The sequence below is a fragment of the Macaca fascicularis genome, chromosome 5 (genome assembly GCF_037993035.2).
Source record: "Macaca fascicularis isolate 582-1 chromosome 5, T2T-MFA8v1.1".
Taxonomy (NCBI): Eukaryota; Metazoa; Chordata; class Mammalia; order Primates; family Cercopithecidae; genus Macaca; species Macaca fascicularis.
In genome coordinates, this window is record NC_088379.1 from 59,987,216 (window position 1) to 60,008,962 (window position 21,747).

Below are 21,747 nucleotides of genomic sequence, written 5' to 3' on the forward strand. Positions count from 1 at the left end.
ATCTGCTCCTGAATGACTCTCAGGTAAGTTATAAAATTAAAGCAGAAATGAAACATTTATTGAAACTAATAAGAACAAAGAGACAAGATAGCAAAATTTCTGGGACACAGCCAAGGCAGTGTTAAGAGGGAAATTTATAGCACTAAATGTCTACATCAAAAAGTTAGAAAAATATTAATTTAAAAATGTAACATCACAACTAAAAGAACTAGGGAAGTAAATCAACCCCAAAGCGGCAAAAGACAAGAAATAACCAAAATCAGAGTTGAACTGAAGGGGATTAAGACATGAAATACCATTCAGAATATCAACAAATTCAGGAAGTGGTTTTTGAAAAAATTAATCATATAGATAGATGACTAGCTAAACCAATAAAGAAGAAAGAAGAGAAGATTCAAATAAACACAATCAGAAACAACAAGGGAGATTTTACCACTGACCCCCAGAAAGGCAAACAACCATCAGATAATATTATGAACACCATTTTGTACATAAACTAGAAAATCTAGAAGAAATAGATAAATCCCTGGATGCATACACCCTCCCCAGTATGAACCAGAAAGAAATTGAATCCCTGAACAGATCAATAATAAGCTCTGAAATTGAGGCAATAATAAATAGCCTATCAACCAAAATAAGCCCAGAACCAGACAGATTCACAACTGATTACATCAGATTTACAAAGAAGAGCTGGTACCCTTCCTACTAAAATAATTCCAAAAAATTGTGGAGGAGAGACTTCTCTTTAATTCATTCTATGAGACCAGCATCATTCTGATACCAAAACCTGGCAGAGATACAACAACAACCAAAAAAGGAAATTTCAAGCCAATATCCTTGATGAACATCAATGCAAAAATTCTCAACAAAATACTGGCAAACCAAATCCAGCAGCACATCAAAAACCTTATCTGCCACAATTAAGTAGGCTTTATCCCTGGGATGCAAGGTTGGTTCAACATATGCAAATCAATAAATATGATTCATCACATAATCAGAACTAAAGACAAACACCACATGATTTTCTCAATAGTTGCAGAAAAGGCATTTGATAAAATTCAATACCCACTCATGTTAATAACAAAAGCCATATATGACAAAGCCACAGCTAACATCACACTGAATGGGCAAAGATTGGAAGCATTCCCCTTCTAAATCAAAACAAGATGAGGATGCCCTCTCTCACTACACCTATTCAACAGAGTATTAGAAAAAATACCAGGTAACCCAGCAATCACATTACTGGGTATATACTCAAGGGAATATAAATCATTCTATTAAAAAGACACATGCACACATATGTTCATTCCAGTGCTATTCATAATAGCAAAGATATGGAATCAACTTAAATGACCATCAATGGTAGACTGGATAAAGAAAATATTGTTACATATACACCATGGAATACTATGCAGCAAAAATAAAGAACAAGTTTATGTACTTTGCAGGAATATGGATGGAACTCAAGGCCATTTTCCTTGGCAAACCAATGCAGGAACAGAAAATCAAAAACCACATATTCCCACTTACAAGTGGGAGCTAAATGATGAGAACACATGGACACATATAAGGAACCAACACACACTAAGGCCTATTGGAAGATGGAGTTAGGGTAGGTGGAGAAAAAGGATCAGAAAAAATAGCTAATGGGTACTAGGCTTAATATCTGGTTGATGAAATAATCTCTACAACAAACCCCTAAGACACAAGTTTACCTATATAACAAACCTGCACATGTACCCCTGAACTTAAAATAAAATAAAAAATAAAGAAAGAAAGAGGAAGATTACAAACTAACAATCTAACAACATGCCTCAAAGAACTAGAGAGGCAAGAATAAGCCAACCCCAAAATTAACATAGGAAAGGAAATAATAAAAATCAGAAAAGAACTAAAAGAAATAGAGACAAAAGTGCAAAGGGTCAACAAAAAATGTTGGTTATTCAAAAAAATAAACAAAATTGATGAACCACTAACTAGATTATCCAAGAAGAGAGGAGACAAAATCAGAATAAACAAAATAATAAGCAAATAAAGAGACATTACAAGTGATACCACAGAAATACAAAAGATCATTATGAACCACTATACATTAACAAACTGGAAAACCTATAGGAAATGGAAAAATTCTTGAAAATATACAATGTACAAAGATTAAATCAGGGAGAAATAGAAAATGTGAACAGACCAATAATGAGTAGCTAGATTGAATCTGTAACAAAAAGTCTCCCAATAAAGAAAAGCCCAGAATCATACAAAATCATAAAAACATTCTACTAGCCAGGCACAGTGGCTCATGCCTGTAATCGCTGCACTTTGGGAGGCTGAGGCAGGCAGATCACAAGTTCAGGAGATTGAAACCATCCTGGCTAACATGATGAAACTTCATCTCTACTAAAAATGCAAAAAAATTAGCCAGGCATGGTGGCGGTGCCTGTAGTCTGAGCTACCTGGGAGGCTGAGGCAGGAGAATGGCATGAACCCAAGAGGCAGAGCTTGCAGTGAGCCAAGATTGTGCCACTGCACTCCAGCCTGGGTGACAGAGTGAGACTCCATCTAAAAAAAAAAAAAAAGAAAAAAAAGAAAGACTCTACTAAATGTACAAAGAAATAACACCAATTCTCCTGAAACTATTCCAAAAATTTGAAGGGGAGAGTATTCACCCTAAGTCATTCTAAGCCACCAGCATTACCCTAATGTCAAAACTACAGGCCAATATCCCTGAAGAATATAGACATCAAATCCTCAACAAAATACTAGCAAACCAAATAAAACATTATATCTGAAAGATAATGCATCATAATCAGGTTCAATTCATATCATGGATGCAAGGATGGCTCAATATATGCAAATCAATAAATGTGATATATTACATCAACAGTATGAAGTACAAAAAACATGTGATTGCCTCAATAAATGTAGAAAAAATCATTTGATAAAATGCACTATCTCATCATAAAAACTCTCAACAAATAGGAATAGAGGAAACATACATCAAAATAATAAATGCCATATACACTAAACCCACAGCTAACATCATACTGATTAGAAAAAGGTGGAAAGCCTTTTCTCTATGATTTAAAGCAATACAAAGATGCCCACTTTCACCACTTCTTTGCAACATAGTAATATAAGTCCTAGCCAGAGACAATCGGGTAAGAGAAATAAATAAAAGCCAACCAAATTGGAAAAGAGGAAGGCAAATTGTCCCAATTTGCTAATGATATGATGTTATATGTAGAAAAACCTAATGACTCTATCAACAAAACTTTAGATTTGATAAATGAACTCAGTAAACTTGCAAGATACAAGATCAAATACAAAAATCAGTAGCCTTTCTATACACCAATATTTATCTACCAAAAATGAAATCAAGATGGCAATCCCATTTATAATACCTACAAAAAATTAAACTACCCTGTAATAAATTTAACAAGGAAGTGAAAGATCTCTACAAGGAAAACTGCAAAATGCTGATGAAAGATATTGAAGATGACACAGACAAATGGAAAGACATTTCATGCACATGAATCAGAGGAATTAATATTATTAAAATTACAATACTGCTTAAATAAATCTAAAGATTCAATGCAGCCCCTATCAAAATACCAGTGTTACTGTTGCTGGAAGTCAGGGACCCCAAACAGAGGGACCTGCTGGAGCCATGGCAGAAGAACATAAATTGTGAAGATTTCATGGACATTTTTTAGTTCCCCAAATTAATACTTTTATAATTTCTTATGCCTACCTTTACTGCAATCTCTGAACATAAATTGTGGAGATTTCATGGACATTTACTACTTCCCCAATCAACACTCTTATAATTTCCTATGCCTGTCTTTACTTTAATCACTTAATCCCATCATCTTCATAAGCTGAGGATGTATGTCGCCTCAGGACCCTCTGATGATTGTGTTAACTCACAAATTGTTTGTAGAGCATGTGTGTTTGAACAACATGAAATCTGAGCACCTTAAGAACAGGGTAACAGTGATGTTCAGGGAACAAAGGAGATAACCATTAGGTCTGGCTGCCTGAGAGTCAGGCAGAACATAGCCATATTTCTCTTCTTTCAACAGCAAATAGGAGAAATATTGCTGAATTCTTTTTCTCAGCAAGGAACAGCCCTGAGAAAGAGAATGCATGCCTAGGGGTAGGCCTCTGAAATGGCCGCTCTGGAAACATCTGTCTTTTATGGTTGTAGATAAGGGATGAAATAAGCCCCAGTCTCCAGTAGCACTCCTAGGCTTATTAGGATAAGGAAATTCCCACCTAATAAATTTTGGTCAGACCGGTTGTCCGCTCTCAAACCCTGTCTCCTGATAAGATGTTATCAATGACAATATGTGCCCAAAACTTCATTAGCAATTTTAATTTCACCCCGGTCCCGTGATCTTGCCCTGCCTCCATTTTCCTTGTGATATTTTATTACCTTGTGAATCATGTGATCTCTGTGACCCACTCTATTCATACACTCTCTCCCCGTTTGAAAATCACTAATAAAAACCTGCTGGTTTTGAGGCTTGTGGGACATCACGGAACCTGCCAACATGTGATTTCTCCCCTAGACACCCAGCTTTAAAATTTCTCTCTTTTGTACTCTTTCCCTTTATTTCTCAGACCAGCTGACACTTAGGGAAAATAGAAAAGGACTCATGTTGAATTATCAAGGTGGGTTCCCCTGATATCTGGCAGCCAACATGGTCTTTCTTTTTTCCTAAATGCATGTGGGAACCCAATTCCCTTTGTTAGGTGCAGGGAAACATCAGCAGTTTGGCCCACAGAGACGCTTGTTTGATTCCCTGATGACTGGTGAGTAGTCTGTGTATGGTCTGGGTTAACTATGGGTCACATGGAGTATAAACATTATATTTATCTCTTCTATATTAAACTCCGGTTAAAACAGAAAAGAGTTCAAGTGCCCATGGAAAATATGGTCACTCTGTTCAGGGCAGTGGTAAAATTCTGTCCTTGGTTTCCTGAAAAAGGAACCTTAGATGTAGACCTGTTAAAACAGGGAAGGGTCCGAGTAACCACGGATAATATGGTCTCTCTATTCAGGGCAGTGGGAAAATGCTGTCCTTGGTTTCCTGAAAAATGAACCATATAAGTAAAACTATGGGATTGTGTTGGTTCAACATTCTGGGAACTGGTCTCAACGAGGAATTATGTTCCTGTCACTGGGGTGATTGGGCCTTGGTAAGTGCCCTCCTAATACCTGCTCAACTTTCCTCTCCCACACAGCCTTCATTATCTGATCAGCCTCTCCCTTCAGCTACTCCTCCCCCACCTAAGGATGCTGAAAATTCAGTGTCTAACTCCTAAGACTTTGGCTTAAGTTACCCACTAATTATCTTACTTCTTTTCATGAAGAGCCAGTACTTGAAGCTCCAGGGCCATGACTCACACAGCTCTGGACTATATATATGCTAATTCTTCTCTCTTCAAACATCTTGCCTCAGCTAATGGCTCCAGAACCAAACTACAATTTACCTATAATTCTCCAGGCCCTCTCCCATTTGGATTCAGGAGTGGCCACTTTCTAAAGAAAAACTGGAGGCTTTAATTCACTTGGTTCTGAACAGTTACAACTTTAAAATGTGAAACGTTCTCTTTCTCCCTGAAATTCTGCTGTGTTTCCAGTAAAAAAGAAATCAGGCAAGTGGCGGATGGTAACCAATTTAAGGGCCATTAACACAGTAATTAAACCTATGGAAGCCATCCAACCCAGCATGCCTGCCCCTGCTTTAATACTTAAATATTGGCCTCTCATAGTTATTGATCTTAAAGATTGTTTTTTTCATATTGCTTTACATAAATAAGACTGTGAAAAATTTGCTTTTACTGTACCATTTATCAATAATCAGGAGCCGGCAGCTCATTATCAATGTAAAATACTTCCTCAGGGAATGCTGAATAGCCCTACAATCTGCCATCTTTATGTTGGACAAGTGCTTTCACCAGTTCAAGCCCAATTTCCCCAGGCCTATATTCTTCATTACATTGATTATATTTTAATTGCTGCCCCCACTGATAAAGAACTAATTGACTGTTATCAAATTTTGAGCTGCCATGTTACAGAGGCTGGATTACACATCACTCAGGATAAAATTCAACAGACCGCTCCTGTTCAATATTTAGGAATGGTGGTCGATAAACAATGTATGCAATCTCAAAATGTTCAAATTAGGAGAGATTCTTTAAAAATTTAAATGACTTCCAAAAATTTTTAGGTAACATTAATTATATAAGACATACTTTAGGCATTTCAACCTATGCGCTGTCTAACTTGTTTTCTACACTGTGGAGAGATTCCAATCTATGCAGTCCCAGGACTTTGACCCCTGAGGCTTCACTAGAACTGAAATTTGTAGAGGAAAGAATCCAGACCACCCAGTTATCTAGAGTACAGCCGTTTCAGTCTTTTCAGCTTCTGGTTTTCACTTCATTATGCTCACCTACTGGACTAATAGTTCAACATAATGATTTAGTGGAGTGGTGTTTTCTTCCTGATTCTGTGTCACTAACTTTGTCTGTTTTTCTGGACCAAAAGTCCACTGTAATTGGACATGCATGGTGTATAATACCTAAAATTTCCAGATTTGATCAGAATTTAATTGTAGTTCCTTTAAATTGGCTCGAAGTTCAAGCTGCCTTTCAACATTCCATACTGTGGCAAATTCACTTGGCTGATTTCATTGGCATTATTGATAATCATAATGCAAATAACAAATTGTTTGATTTTATAAAAATGACATCTTGGGTGGTCCCTGGATTAACCAAAGATCGGCCCATTCCTGAGGCCATTACAGCATTCACTGATGACTGCAGTAATGGCAATGCTGGTTATGTAGGTCCTACAGACAAGCTTATTTCTACCTTGTATACCTCTACTCAAAAGGCAGAGTTAATTGCTATAATTACTGCCTTATAGGATTTCCCCAAACCTTTAAATATTGTCTCTGATTCTACTTAACGTGGAAAAAAGGATATGCTTGTGTTTCACCAGGACACCATCAAACAAAAACCACAGGGAAAAGATGTCCGTGTTGGAGACTTCCCTCAGATGTGGTGAGATCTGTGCCAACTCCTCAGAAGCAGGCACACCAAATCACAATGGGTCTGATTCAATTCTCCCTAATGGCAATGGAGACCCATCTAACTAATCCCACTTCTCCTGATTGCCTTTCTTTTTCTCCTTACAAACCTAAAAATCTCACCATTTCTATTAGCTTGAAAATAACATCCCTCTGTTCTCTTCCTCCTTCAGCACTCAATCTCTTTTACAATGGGTTTTATTTAATTATTCTCCTCCTTATACTTTCTGACTCACCAGTTTCCTCTCACACTGATTTACCTGTTACACAAAATTATTCTTATTGGGCTTATGTGCCTTTTCCTCCACTTATTCAACCTCTCACCTGGATAGATGCTCCTGCGGAAATCCACATTAACGATAGTGTGTGAATTCCTGGAGCTATAGATGACCATTGCCCCGCTCAACCAGGAGAAGAAGGCACTGAATTAATGTTACCATGGGTTATAAATACCCTCCTCTGTGCCTCAGACATGCAGCTGGTTGTATCAATCTGGAAACTCGAGTCTGGGCTGCTTATCTTCCAGAGAGATCAACTACAGAGGAACCAGGACATTTGATCTCTGGCCTCTCCCTTTCTCCTTTAAAACACATGAAAGGGCGAGTAATGGGAGATACCCCTTACTTTCAATACAAGCCTGCAGGAAAACCATGCCCTAAAAAGTTTGAGGGCCCATCTAAAACTTTAATTTGGGAGGATTGTGTTAATTCACATGCAATAATATTAAAAAATAACTCGTATGGTTTAGTAATATACTGGGCACCAATGGGCTATTTAAAAAAAATGCTCTTCCAGTGGAAGGCAATTCCCAGAGGCTACTTATTTTATTTCTTATTGGGAGAATGAGAATCATCATTTTACTTTGCATAGGAGGTTCAGCTCATTCCTGCCCTTAAAATGGGAAGATAAAGGCATTATCCCTGTGAGACCTCATATGATACTCCCCATTCTGAGCCCAGAGCACTCAAAATTTTGGAAATTGGCTATTGCCATGTCTGGGCTGCGAGTATGGGAAGGGGAAACTATTCTCTCTGTTGTCCCCACTACCATTTCCCTCTCTCAGTATCAACGTAGAACCAGACATTCTGCTTTACTTACCTCCAACCTGACTGTTCCCATACAGAGTTGTATTAAGCCTCCTTAGATGCTATTAGTGGGAAATATCAAAATTTGGATGAACAATCAAACTATCCATTGCATTAATTGTCATTTACACACTTGTATTAACTCCCATTTTGACTCCAGGAAAAGTGTAATGTTGGTTTGAGCTCAAGAAGGAATCCGGATTCTGGTAACTTTGCCCAGACCTTGGGAATCCTCCCCTTCAATACATTTAGTTAATGAAGTGTTACGGAGAATTCTAAAAAGATCTAAGAAATTTGTTTTCACTTTAATTGTTGTGATCATTGACCTAATTATAGTCACTGCAATGGCCACCACTGTTGGAATGGCATTACACCAATCTATTCAAATGGCTTATTTTGTCAACAATTGGCAAGCCAATTCCACCCAAATGTGGAATTCTCAACAAGGCAGTGATCAAAAATTGGCTAATCAAATTAATGATTTAAGACAGTCTGTTATTTGGCTTGGATATCAGGTAGTGAGTCTTGAATATCACATGCAAATGCAGTGAGATTGGAACACTTTGGATTTCCATATCACCCCGTATTCCTACAATGAGACTAATCATTCATGGGAAATGGTCAAAGGACACCTTCTGGGTAGGAAAGATAATTTATCATTGGACATAACTAAATTAAAGAAATAAATTTTTGAAGCCTCTCAAGCTCACTTGTCCATTCTGCCTGGAGTTGAGGTGTTAGATGAGGTGGCAGAAAATCTTTATGGACTAAACCCCACGACTTGGATTAAGTCTATTGGGGGTTCCACTGTAGTAAATTTTGGAATTATGTTTTTCTGTTTAAACGGCTTGACTTTAGTGTGCCGGACCAAAGAATCCTGCATCAAAATCGAGAGAACGAGCAAGTTTTCATCACCCTGGCACATTTATATAAAAAGAAAGGGAGAGATGTTGCAGGAAGATGGTGACCCTGAAATGAGGGACCAGCTGAAGTCATGGCAGAAGAATATAAATTGTGAAGATTTCATGGACATTTATTGGTTCCCCAAATTAACACTTTTTATAATTTCTTATACCTGTTTACTGCAGTCTCTGAACATAAATTATGAAGATTTCATGGACATTTATTACTTCCCCAATCAATACTCTTATAATTTCCTATGCCTGTCTTTAATTACTTAATCCTGTCATCTTCATAAGCTAAGGATGTATGTTGTCTCAGGACCCTGTGATGATTGCGTTAACTGCACAAATTGTTTGTAGAGCATATGTGTTTGAACAATATGAAATCTGGACACCTTAAGAACAGGGTAACAGTGATGTTCAGGGAACAAGGGAGATAACCATTAGGTCTGGCTGCCTGAGAGCAGGGCAGAACATAATCATATTTCTCTTCTTTCAAAAGCAAATAGGAGAAATATTGCTGAATTCTTTTTCTCAGCAAGGAACAACCCTGAGAAAGAGAATGTGTGCCTAGGGGTAGGCCTCTAAAATGGCTGCTCTAGGGACATCTGTCTTTTATGGTTGTAGATAAGGGAAGAAATAAGTCCCAGTCTCCAGTAGTGCTCCCAGCCTCATTAGGATGAGGAAATTCCCACCTAATAAATTTTGGTCATACTAGTTGTCTGTTCTCAAATGCTGTCTCCTCATAAAATGTAATCAATGACAATGCATGCCTGAAACTTCACTAGCAATTTTAATTTCGCCCTAATCCTGTGATCTTGCCCTGCCTCCATTTTCCTCGTGATATTTTATTACCTTGTGAAGCATGTGATCTCGATGACCCACACTCTATTCATACACTCTCTCCCAGTTTGAAAATCACTAATAAAAACTTGCTGGTTTTGCAACTTGTGGGGCATCACAGAACCTGCTGACAAATGATGTCTCTCCTGGACAGTCAGCTTTAAAATTTCTCTCTTTTGTACTCTTTCCATTTATTTCTAAGACCAGTCAACACTTAGGGAAAATAGCAAAGGACTCATGTTGGATTATCAGGGATAGGTTCCCCCAATAATTCACAGACTTAGAAAAAACAAACCTAAAATTTATACGAAACCCAAACAGAGCCCAAATAGCCAATGCAATCCTGAACAAAAAGAACTAAGTAAAAGGGATAAGATTACCTTACTTCAAAATATATTACATGATTATAGTTATCAAAACTGCATAGTATTGGTATAAAAATAGACACATAGACCTATTGAATAGAATAGAGAACCCAGAAATAAAGCCACATATTTACAGCCAACAGATCTTCAACAAAGACGGTGAGAACCTACATTAGCAGGAGGATGTGCTATTCAATAAGTAGTTCTGGGAAAATTGGATAGCCATGGGAAAGTGGACTCCTAATCCTCAACATATGCAAAAGAAACCCCACAAAAACATTAAATACTTAGCTATAAAACCTGAAACTATAAAAATATTAGAAGAAAATCTGGGAAAATTTCTCCTGGACATTGGTCTAAGCAAATAATTTATGACTAAGATTTCAAAAGCACAGACAAGAAAAATAAAAATAAATAAATGGCACTTAATTAAAAAAAAACTTCTGTACAGCAAAAGAAGTAATAAATAGAGGGAAGAAACAACCTGTCAAACGGGAGAACACTTTGCAAGCTAGTCTTTCAACAGTGGACTAGTATCTAGACTATACAAGAAAAACAACTTAACAGGAAAAAAAACCATTAAAAAAGCGGGCAAAGGAAATGAGACATTTCATTTCTCAAAAGAAGACAAACAAATAATCAACAGATATATGAAAATATACTCAACATCACTAATTATCAGAGAAACACAAATCAAACCCACAATGAGGTATAATCTGAATCCAATCAGAATGGCTATTATCAAAAAGACAAAAAATGACAGATGTTGGGGAGAATGCAGGGAAAAGAGAATTTTTATGCACTGTTCATGGAAATGTAAACTAGTACAGTCACTATGGAAAACAGTATGAAAATTTCTCACGAAGCTAAAAATAGGATTACCATTTGATCCAGCAATCCCACCCCTGGGTATCTACCCAAAGGAAAATAAATCAATATATCAAAAGGATATCAGCACTCACATGTTTATTACAGGACTGACTGCTCACAATAGAAAAGATGTATAATCAACCTAATTGCCCATCAACAGTTGAATAAATAAAGCAAATATGTATACATACGAATACTATTCAGCCATGAAAAGAATGAAATCATGTCAATTAAAGAAACATGAGTGGAACTGGAGATCATTATCTTAAGTGAAATGAACCAGGCACTTATAGACAAATATTGCCTGTTCTCATTTTTATGTAGAAGCTAAAAATTTGAACACATGACGGCAGGGAGAAGTAAAATAAATTAGAGATACTTAGAAGCATGAAAGGGAGTGAAGGGAAAGAATGAAAAAAAATGGGTTAAAGAGTATAAGCATATGGTAAGACAAATGGAAGAAATTCAATGTTTGAGAGCAGAGTAGGACGACTGTATTTAATAAAAATGTGTTTGATTTTGGTGATAGATACCCTGCATACTTTGACTTGATAATTGTGCATTACATTTAACAAAATTTCTCATGTACCCCAGCATTTGTTGTCATAGGCAATAAAATCTGAAAGCAAGGCAGACAACAAGCAGAGTTGGAACAATCAGTTTTACTAATAAACTGTGTTGGAGAATTAATCTTCTTTTCTCATTCTAGGGCTGACCATAGGAACTATTAGGAAATAAAGAATAAAGCAATTTGTACTTACCTCCATCAAAATACCTATTAAATTGCACTGTGATTATTCATTTATCTGACTGTTTTCCTACTGTAAAACAGCCAGTAAGGGCCAAGCCTACTCCATATCTTCATTCCATGTTTCAGAAAAATGCATAATAGAATAGGAGCTAAAAAATGTTTGTCAAATATTAACTACACGAAGAGGAATAATACTGTAGTTAGCAATACAATGTAATGATGCAGTCTAGTGTTGATGATAAGGCATTCAGCCAACAGAAAGTTGGTTGAACATTAAAAATACTGTTTTCCCAACTCCTGACCATGCTAGGCTCACAGATCTTGCCAAGTTGTTTATAGACATTATGATATGCTCATGCCATTTGTCTCATAAGTGATTTGTTTGGCATTTCATTACAGTCACATTTGTAACTATTAGGGACTCTATTAAGAGTTCCCCTCATCTGTCCATTCACATAGTCCAATCATATACAGATGCTACAATATATGCTCACTAAATATTATATGATAGTAGATATTTACTCTAATGTGCAACATACAGATGGTATATTATACACAACCAAGTTCTTGTGTCTCCACTTTCACCATAATTTCCATAGTATGTAATTAAATCTTCTATTTCTTTAGTATCCTTAACTACTTCAAAAATGTCAATCAATGAACTAACTCAATCACACACCAGCAAAGTCATCCCTCTGAAATCAGGGTTGTTCAGAAGTCTCTTCTGAATATATGAACAGAGCCCAGAAAGAAAAAAATTAAACCAAAAATATTCCTGACCAAAAAATTAGAGGATAAGAAACATTGAAAAATACTATGGCAGGATATTTAAGTCAAGTTTTTATGATTATTCACTTTTCTTAGCTGAAGTCTATGTTTTTATGCTATGTATGCTATTTTTCCATTTGTGGTTTATACATTCATCTCTCAGGTTCCTAAATGTTATTTCCAGAATATCAAGTCATAATGATGTTTTAATTTCCAAAACAAATTTATTATGTAATTATTTCCAAGAGAAGTTTTCTCATTTCCTTACTCTTTCACAATTTTGGCAGTCCTGTATTTCAGATTTTTTTTACATTATGCGATCATAGTATCATTTATTTAATTAATAACCAGTTCTGAATAGTTCAGGAAAGGATCTTAGGAAAATGGAGCAGCAAAACAATGTATAAAACACTTTTAAAAGCCAATAACCACCCCCTTACCCCCCAAGAAAACTGACAAAATCTAATATATTGAATGATTCTCAATGATATCCGAATGATTTTAAGTATTTGTAGACGGATCATATCATCAGATTATCATGCCAGAAACAGAAAAATAAACAATCTAGCATTGCAAAAGAAAGTAGACAGGCTAAATAGAATTTTGCATTAGAAGTTGGACTTTATCCAACTTTACCTCTTCTACTAAATTTATCACTGTGCCTTATACACATAGATTAATTTAAAAACATGTGGGAAGTGTACCTATTATCTTCTCACTTTCTGTCTATATGATGAACCTTGAATTAGCTGGCTCCTCCCATCCTCCATGAGACAGATGATCCATAAAGACCAAGCACAGATACTCCAGCTCCATCTGGGACAAACTCTCTTGCTTTATTTCTGACATTTCTCCTATTCTGTTCCAGACTTAAGCAGCTCAGGTCTTCTGGCTTTGAATGCCTTTGCAGGTCCCATCTGTGTTCTTTGAACTTGGCAGAAATTAGCTTCAGAGATATCTAAGCCAAGGTTCATATTCTGAAATGAGCTGTCCCAGGTAAGATACTTTTCCTTAGCTCTTACTCTAAAATTTAAACTCTGGCTCTGGCCCAGCTGTATCATCTGGGTTTACTTAGGTTTACTGAGAGGTTTTATTCGGTACTGAGAGGTGAAAAAGGCAACAAAAAACAAGGACATGCTGCAGTCCTTCAAGGGCAATTTCCACATGTACTCACCTCAGGACACTTTGATTCTAAAACAGTGGCCCAAAGCCATTCATTTATGCATTATTTCAACAAATATTTGTAGAGTGCTTAGTATGAACCAGAGTCATTGGAGACAAACAGGGATGAGGTTTTACAGCTTTCCTGCAGAGTACATAATCCACAATGGGAGTATGTAAACCTACGATGTACTATTAACTCTTATGTTTATTGAAGAAAAGCAAGCAAATTTTCAGCGACCCATTAAAGTCAGTTTCATAGAGAAACGTGAAGAGAGATTAGAGAGAGAAAAAAACTCTTCATGCCTTGCTATGATAAACTTTATACAATGAACATGTATTACAACTACCATTAGAAAACAAAACATTTACATTTTTCAAATTTTAAAGAATCACTTTCATATTTCTAGGCCAGTTTATCATCAAATCCCCCAAAAAGGGTAATAATAGAAGGGGTAATCACACAACCTTTCAATCATTCATGAGTGAGTCACATACTTTATAACCTGGAAATTATATGTCATTTCTTACCCCCAATACAAATTTGAATTTCTTAATTCTCTGGGTTTTTCTTTTAGGATCATGCTCAAGTATTTTTTAATATAGTCATGGATTTTGTACATCTTTTCCAATAAATAAGATGGAGTTTTTATATTTAAACTTCTTTTTACAGATAAAGTGTTTGAAACTGGGGCTACAAAATAAATCAAGGATCTGTCTCAACAGTAAAATATGTCCCCCCTCCCATCTAAGTGCATCTCCTAGTAAAGTACAGATGTATCTTCCTTTCTGAAAGTCAGATATGGAAAATTTAATTTCATGTTAATTTTTTGTAAATTCTTGAGTTTATTTTTTAATTTATCTTTTAAGCGAAAGCAAGTTTATTAGAGAAATACAGAAGTGAAAGAACGGCTGTTCCATAGGCAGAGCAGCCTTGAGTTTGTGTGTGTGTGTGTTGCTTTTTTTTTTTTTTTTTTAATTTAGAAGTTTGCAGCATTTATGATAGCTTGAAATGGCTGAAGACATTTACAGCACTTTGTATTTTGTCCTCCATTGGACCAAAGCTTTTCTTGTATCCTTTCTGCCATGGAATTTAAGTAATCAGGAAAATGTTAGAAAGGAAATAATTGGAAAAGATTGGAACAGAAATACTAATGATAGGATCTGTTTTAAAGCAACACAACATTCTAGAACACCTTTCCACCCCTTGACCAAGATTACTGTAATGACAGCACAGGTCCCTGTGAGCACCAGTAGCTACGAGGACATTTTGGACACTGAAATTGCATTTATATGAATAGGCTTCATTCTAGGACCTGCTTTGATTTCTTAAGGACTCACACTGCTCTATAGGTGCTGTGTATAGTTAAGTACAGTTGGGTGGCAGTAGGGATATAGAAAATTTTAAATGTAAAAAAATTAGGTAGTGAATCTTTTATTAGATCCTCTTTTCTTCTTTATAGAATAATTCATAGCAGGTTGATTTTCTGTTTAGGCAACATTGGGAAAAGCTATTTCCATTTTCTTTATTTAAAAAACTTTTATACGTCACTTAATCCATGATGACTCTTACAAATGTTGACTCATTTTTCATAACTACCTTGGGTTTAGCACACAGAGGTTAAATAATCTGCAGGTGATGTTCTGCAACTAAATGCAGGCAGCCAAGTTGTATTGCCCTGTGTTTGGCTAGGGGCAAGGGCTCTTATGCTTTGAACTAGGCTGTGCAGAGCTCTGTACCCAAGGCAGAGGCCATTCGTTTCTCCTCTCTTCTCTCTGTTTTACTCCATGTCTCAGAGATGTCTGAAACTGACTTGGAGATTCACACTAAAGCCCTCTAAAACCTGATGATGAATCAAAATAAATTCTCTAAAACTGTAGAAAAAGTGATAGAGGCGTCAGGTTAAAAGGCTGAAATTCATGATCAGAAAGCGGCAATGCCTATGTTTCCAGAGAAAGCAGGTCCAACATCAAATACCAGAGAGTCTGATAGTAAATGGAACGTGCCTCTATGTGGGATCTGGTGTTCGTATTTCATCTGAACGGATATCTGCTGCTTCAGTGGGAAGAGTGCTTGCACACCAGGTACCCACATCCCAGTGTCATGTGCTGTGCCGTCCAAAGACAGAGAACCAGAAATAGTCCATGAGGCTGCCGGACCCAGCAAGTCCCTCATGTCATAGATCAAATCTGCGACATATGGGAGTGACAGCCAGTGCCCAGCTTCAGAGTGATAGCCCATTCCATTATGTCATATATCAAATCTGAACCTCTGGTAGGGGGAGAAGGAGATCTCTAGGAACTTTTGGAAGTCCCAATATTTCAGAGGGAAGAAGGAAGTTATGCAGGATAGGAAAAAAAGAGGTCATGTTACAGCCTGGGCTTCCACTGAAACTAACACTGAATTCGACTTTTGACTGATAATCTGTTGCCACCAAATGGAAAACGTAAACAAGATATTTCATGTGTGATTAGAGAATATGCAACACAAGGAACAAGCAGAACATTCTTCTCTGGAATCTGACATGATGGCTGCTGTATTTTTACAGGGAGCATTGATTTCAGATATATGTGAAATATGCTAAACCGAAAAGCAGAGACCGAATACAGAGAGAGGTTAATTAGATAGAGAATACGATATCTAGAAGATAGCTAGCCAAACAAAATCTAGCCTTCTAGGCCCTCCTTAATTTCTCTTAAATCCCGCATCCCAACCCTATTAACTAAGTAGTTATCACTGTCTTCTAAAGAGTTCGTGACTCCCTTGTTGTGGTTCTCAGGGATCCGTCCCAGCTCTTACTCTCCTCCCTGTCCAGGGTCCTTCCCCGCAGGCGGTATTTCCAGCGAGGTGGACTCAATGCCCTTCCAGGGATTTGGAGCAGAAGCGAATATCCCACAATCCACGGGAGTTACTCTGGAAGGCGAACCGGGGAGGCGGCACCAGTGGGTAACTAGCCACCGCCCACCACCCACCACCCAGGGGGCAGGGCCAGCCCTTTTCTTCCGTACTCGGGATCGACCTGGAGCTCCGAGAATTTCCCTGACCCGGGGGTTCCAGACTTTTCAGCCCCAACCATGCATTAAAACGGTTCACCGATCTCGCGCAGCCACAGAGCCTGGGCTGCAGGCACCTTCCTGTCAGTTCCCCTGCTCCTCTCACCGCCGCCCGACCAGCGTTCTGAGCCTGATGGCCTGCTCCGCACCCCACGCTGTCCCCGGCCCTCCCCGGCTCCTGCGGGTGGCGCTGCTGCTGCTCGTGCTCCTGGTGGCCACCTGCCGGCGCGCGGCAGGTGGGTCCCGGCGCCCTGGGGTCCCCGGGGCGAGACACGGCTGGGGTGACGCCCCGCGCCAACAGTCCCGCTCAGCCAGCGAGTCTCTTCTTCCGTAGGAGCACCCGTGGTCACTGAACTGCGCTGCCAGTGCTTGCAGACCCTACAGGGAATTCACCCCAAGAACATCCGAAGTGTGAACGTGAAGTTCCCTGGACCCCACTGCGCCCAAACCGAAGTCATGTAAGTCGTCCCGCGCTGCGCTACCGCTGCCACCGCCCGCGTCCCAGACCCTCCTGCTGCCCCAACCCTGTCCCCATCCGGACCTCCTGCCTCAGGAGATTCCCTTCCCTCTGCAGAGCTGCACTCAAGAATGGGCAGAAAGTGTGTCTCAACCCCACAGCACCCATGGTTCAGAAAATCATGCAAAAGATGCTGAACAGGTGAGTTTGCATGTACACAGGCGACTGGGGCCGTTGGTCAGAAATACTGGCATCTGGCCCCCAAAAATAAAATAAGGGAAACCCAGGGGTTAGTTGAAGGACTAGAAATGTGATTATTATTTTCACAGTTAAAGTTGCCATTAAGGTTATTAATCTGCTCTGGTGCCAGAGGATATTTCAGTATTTCAGTGCCCTCCATTCCTGGGCCTAACCCCTACTGAAATAAGTGAGGGTAAATGTGCCTTTCTCTAAGATTATGTGAATTTGGCTAATGATGCTAAAATGCCTCCTACCTATTTCAGGATGTTTGTCTCACTCCCTCATGGGCATCAGACCTGAAAAGTGAACCCCCCTGATTTGGGGCACAGTGGGACTCTTAACTCTCCCTGGTGAAAAGTAGAGACTTTCCAGTCAGACCCTCATGAGTGGTTCATGTCTGGGCTCTACCTGTCAGTATCCTGAGTCTTAACAAAATCTGAAAACAATAATAGCTACTTCAAAACGTTTGCTGTGAACCTTAGGTGAGGTCATGCATGTAGATTTTTAACCTATGTATAACCCTTGTTTCACTTTTTGAAGCAAATAATACAGTTATGACCACAGGTCCACTATTTCTAGTTAAATAGCATCCCAGAGCCTGGGGCTTTATTTGGCTACACAGAACAACTTTCCTACAAGTAATAACCACTTAGTGTGGGCTAGGGGGAACGATCACGTTTGAAAAACCCTAGAAGGTAAGGATCTAAGGTGGGAAAAATGGTCTGTGGGGTCAGTTTCCTGAGTATCTACTAACAGCATTTTTTCATCACAGTGGCAACGCTAACGGACCTAGAGAGAAGGAGAAAGCACATCCGCTACAATTCCTAAAGGAGTCTATTCTTAGAGGAATCAAAGTGAAAGAAGAAAAACAATTAGCTCCTGGGCGCACTTGGACTGTGTTTAATGTGTTTAACTGCTTCTTATGAAGGTACTTCTAATTATTTATTTATATATGTATGTATGTATGTATTTTTCAAAGCTTGTCTATTAAGGTTCTTTCTGATATTGAAAAATATGAATGTGTTTGGTAATTCACTGTACTGTCATTTTGAAAGGTATTTTTGTGTTAAACCAAAGTTCAGTCTTTACTGTCATCTAACTTGACGATGATGGATTTTACATGTTCTCCACTAATTAAATGGTGGGAAAGAGATCACATCATGCCAGACATTGTGATAGCAGCTAAAAATAAATAGTGGGGATCCAAGCCAATAGTCAGATCACTGTTAAGATAAATGCATGTATGTCCCATCTATTTTTGTAACTGTTTAGAAGAATGTCAGTTGTTATTTATCAAAACTGTCAAGATTTCTGATGCTGAAGCTATAAAAACTACAAAGTTCTAATTATCCTTTGGATATTTTATGTCTTCCTTGTGAGACATGATGCTTTGTTTTGTATTAATTATGTAATGTTCCTCTATGATTTGGAATAATAGAGTTTATTTATCGATGTATTTTAACAGAAGAAAACCATGAAAATAAAACCTTTCCAAAACTATCATGCCTAGTTTTGTTTCATACTTTTCAAGCTTTTGTTTTTCTTGAGTACTCAAGATGGTAGGACTTTACAACAGACCATGGCTCAGGTCCACTGGACAGTTGCCACTAGGCAGCATTTCCCTTGTTTCTCTCTTGTTCAAGAAAGCATATTTGATGCTTTTTCAAAGGCAGATCCCCACCTTTAAAATACATGTTTTATATAAAATATCCATCTTGTTTCACTACAACCAACCTATTATTCAATTTTACATCTTTAAAATTTTTCCAATTTTAATAGATATTTTTAAAAGAGCTCTCATTCAAATTAAGCTGTTAATGGTTTTCCGATTATGCATTTTTTTTCTTAATGAAGCTGGGAGCTACCTTACAGTAAAGTGGATTCTTCTTTAGAACTCAAGCAATTTGTGCAATGGAAAAAAGAAAAAGAAAAAGTGAGTGCCTGAGTACTTTACATGTGTAAAGGTCTAGTTGAGAAAGTTTTCATTTTCCAACCTTAATGGAGAGATAATAATTATTGAATTGAACGCAGATCCAGTTCTTTACAGATGTAATAATGGTTTAAACATTTTCTAAGCCTATAAATTTGAATTCAAATTGCCCCAGAATGGCAGGAGAGTACCTAGACTCCACATTAGGAACAAAGGCTGTCATCTCATGTTAGGGAAAGATCTGAGCCTTCTGGGAAAGAACACCTTCCAAACCCAAAAAGGAGACAAATTGGTGGAGGAGGGGAGAGCAAGGTTTGTGTGTGTGTGTGTGTGTGTGTGTTTCTGATTCAGCACATGTCCCTGGACTCCTGAGCCCTAGTTTATTTCCTGCAGCAGAGGGAAGGGGCCTAGGTTGGTGCCTGGGAGCAAGTGCAGGCTTGTCCTAAGCAGCTGGGTAACTGTAGTCAGGAAACGATTACAGACTCTATTTCCAACCCTGAAAACTGAGTATAATGGTCTCTATGTAAACCCAATGTTATGTTTTCAGAATACAAAAGATGAGATGGAAAAACAATTTTTAAATTGTATAGCAATAAATAAATATGAACCATTCTGGAAGCTCTGTAAATGCCATTACCAACTTATCCTTGACTCAGTGACGTATGTTTTAGGCTGTGGGAAATAAAACTTCTTTGGATTCCTCAGTGTTCTTGTGAAAAGTCTTTTTCTATTCTTAGACCATGAGAATTAAATCTGTAGTCATTTTTTCTAGTTAGTGGATGGATCCAAAAGAATAATAAAATATCTCTAATCTCCCCCAAGAAAACCCAAAGGTTACATCCAGGACTTGGTCCCTAGATTAAGCCCTAAAGTGCTGGGGAGAGTGGAATGCCATCTTCCTAACTATTTACATATCAAAAGAGATGAAGCCCACAGAACCTAAAGACATCAGTAGGACACACAAAGTGAAGACCAGAGGGCTACTAGGTTCTAGGGGAAAGATATTTACATCCCAAAGGGTTGGAGTTAGGGCTCCAGCTCATTGTATTCCATGAAGACCCTTTCAGGAGGGTAGTGAGACAACTTCTTGCTTCTCCTTTACAAGCAGAAGGAAACATCTATTCCTCTCCTTACCCTATGAAGGATGTGTCCCAGTGTGTGAGACAATAGATGTGACTTTCATTGCATCACCTCAGGGGTAAGGCCCAAGGCAAGCAGGAGGCTTGACACACTTAATGAGAGGTATTTAGTAGGAAATCTGCCTGGGATCCAGAATCCCCTCTGTGTAAATTTTAAATTTTAAAATGTGGTTAAAAACCCAACATAGACTTCATTAATGATGTATGGAAAGAAGAAAGAAGATGCAGTCAGTTCATATGGTGATTAAGAACATAGGCTATGAATAATTGATGGATCAGGGAATAGAGTCCAGTTGTAACACCTCTTGTGTGATCTTGAGGTTAAGTTTCTTGATTAAACTTTATTTTCTCATTGTATTAAAAATGCTATACCTTTTTGTAGTTGTTACTAAATTTATGCATTATAATTATGTATGCAAAGAGCTAAGCAGTGCCTGAGAGATGGTAGTGGCTTTGGAATTTCTGGAACAAAGAGGGAGCAGTTTGATTGAAGATGGACGCAGTGTATTCGTTTCTTAATGCTGCTGGAAAAAATGATCACAAATTTAGTACCTAAAAACAATATAAATTTATTGTCTTACTGTTTGGGAGACCAAAAGACAAAAATCAGTTTCACTGAGCTAAAGTCAAAGTGTCCACAGGCTGGTTTGTTCTGGAGGTCCTAGGGGAGAATGTGTTTCTTTGATCTTTCCAGCTTCGAAGGCTGTCTACATTTCTTGCCTTATGGTTTCCTTTCTGCATCTCCCTGCATCTCCAATGCATAGCTTCTTCACATCTTTCTTTCTGTCCCTTTGTTCTGTGACATTGCCTTCTGTCTAACTCTAATACCTCCTGCATCTTTTCTATAACAACATTGTGATGATATCTGGCCCACTCAGGATAATTAGGGATAAAATTCTCATTGCAATATTGTTAATTTCATCATTTCTGCAAAGTCCTTTTTACAATATAAGGTGATATATTTATTGGTTCTAGGGATTAGGACAATGACATCTTTAGGGGGCCATTATTCAACCTACCACAGGGTTTTGAAAGTCAGTGTTTGAAGCACATTTTATAGGCTAAAAAACATGTATATATTATGG

General features: G+C 38.0%; 1 protein-coding gene across 1 annotated transcript; it reads left to right on the top strand.

Moving 5' to 3' along the window:
* Window positions 1–16,692: 16,692 nt before the first annotated feature.
* CXCL1L (uncharacterized) lies at window positions 16,693–19,090 on the top strand. Its single transcript, XM_005555083.5, has 4 exons — window positions 16,693–17,132; window positions 17,231–17,354; window positions 17,471–17,554; window positions 18,366–19,090. The coding sequence occupies exons 1-4, from the start codon at window positions 16,700–16,702 to the stop codon at window positions 18,517–18,519; spliced, it is 795 nt and encodes a 264-aa protein (XP_005555140.3). The 5' UTR covers window positions 16,693–16,699; the 3' UTR covers window positions 18,520–19,090.
* The last annotated feature ends 2,657 nt before the right edge of the window (window positions 19,091–21,747 follow it).

Excerpts from the sequence above, each read along its gene's own strand:
- CXCL1L (XM_005555083.5), top strand. The coding sequence starts at position 16,700 with ATGCCCTTCCAGGGATTTGGAGCAGAAGCGAATATCCCACAATCCACG. Across the intron at positions 17,355-17,470 it reads TGCGCCCAAACCGAAGTCAT|AGCTGCACTCAAGAATGGGC; the intron begins GTAAGTCGTCCC and ends TTCCCTCTGCAG. Across the intron at positions 17,555-18,365 it reads ATGCAAAAGATGCTGAACAG|TGGCAACGCTAACGGACCTA; the intron begins GTGAGTTTGCAT and ends TTTTCATCACAG.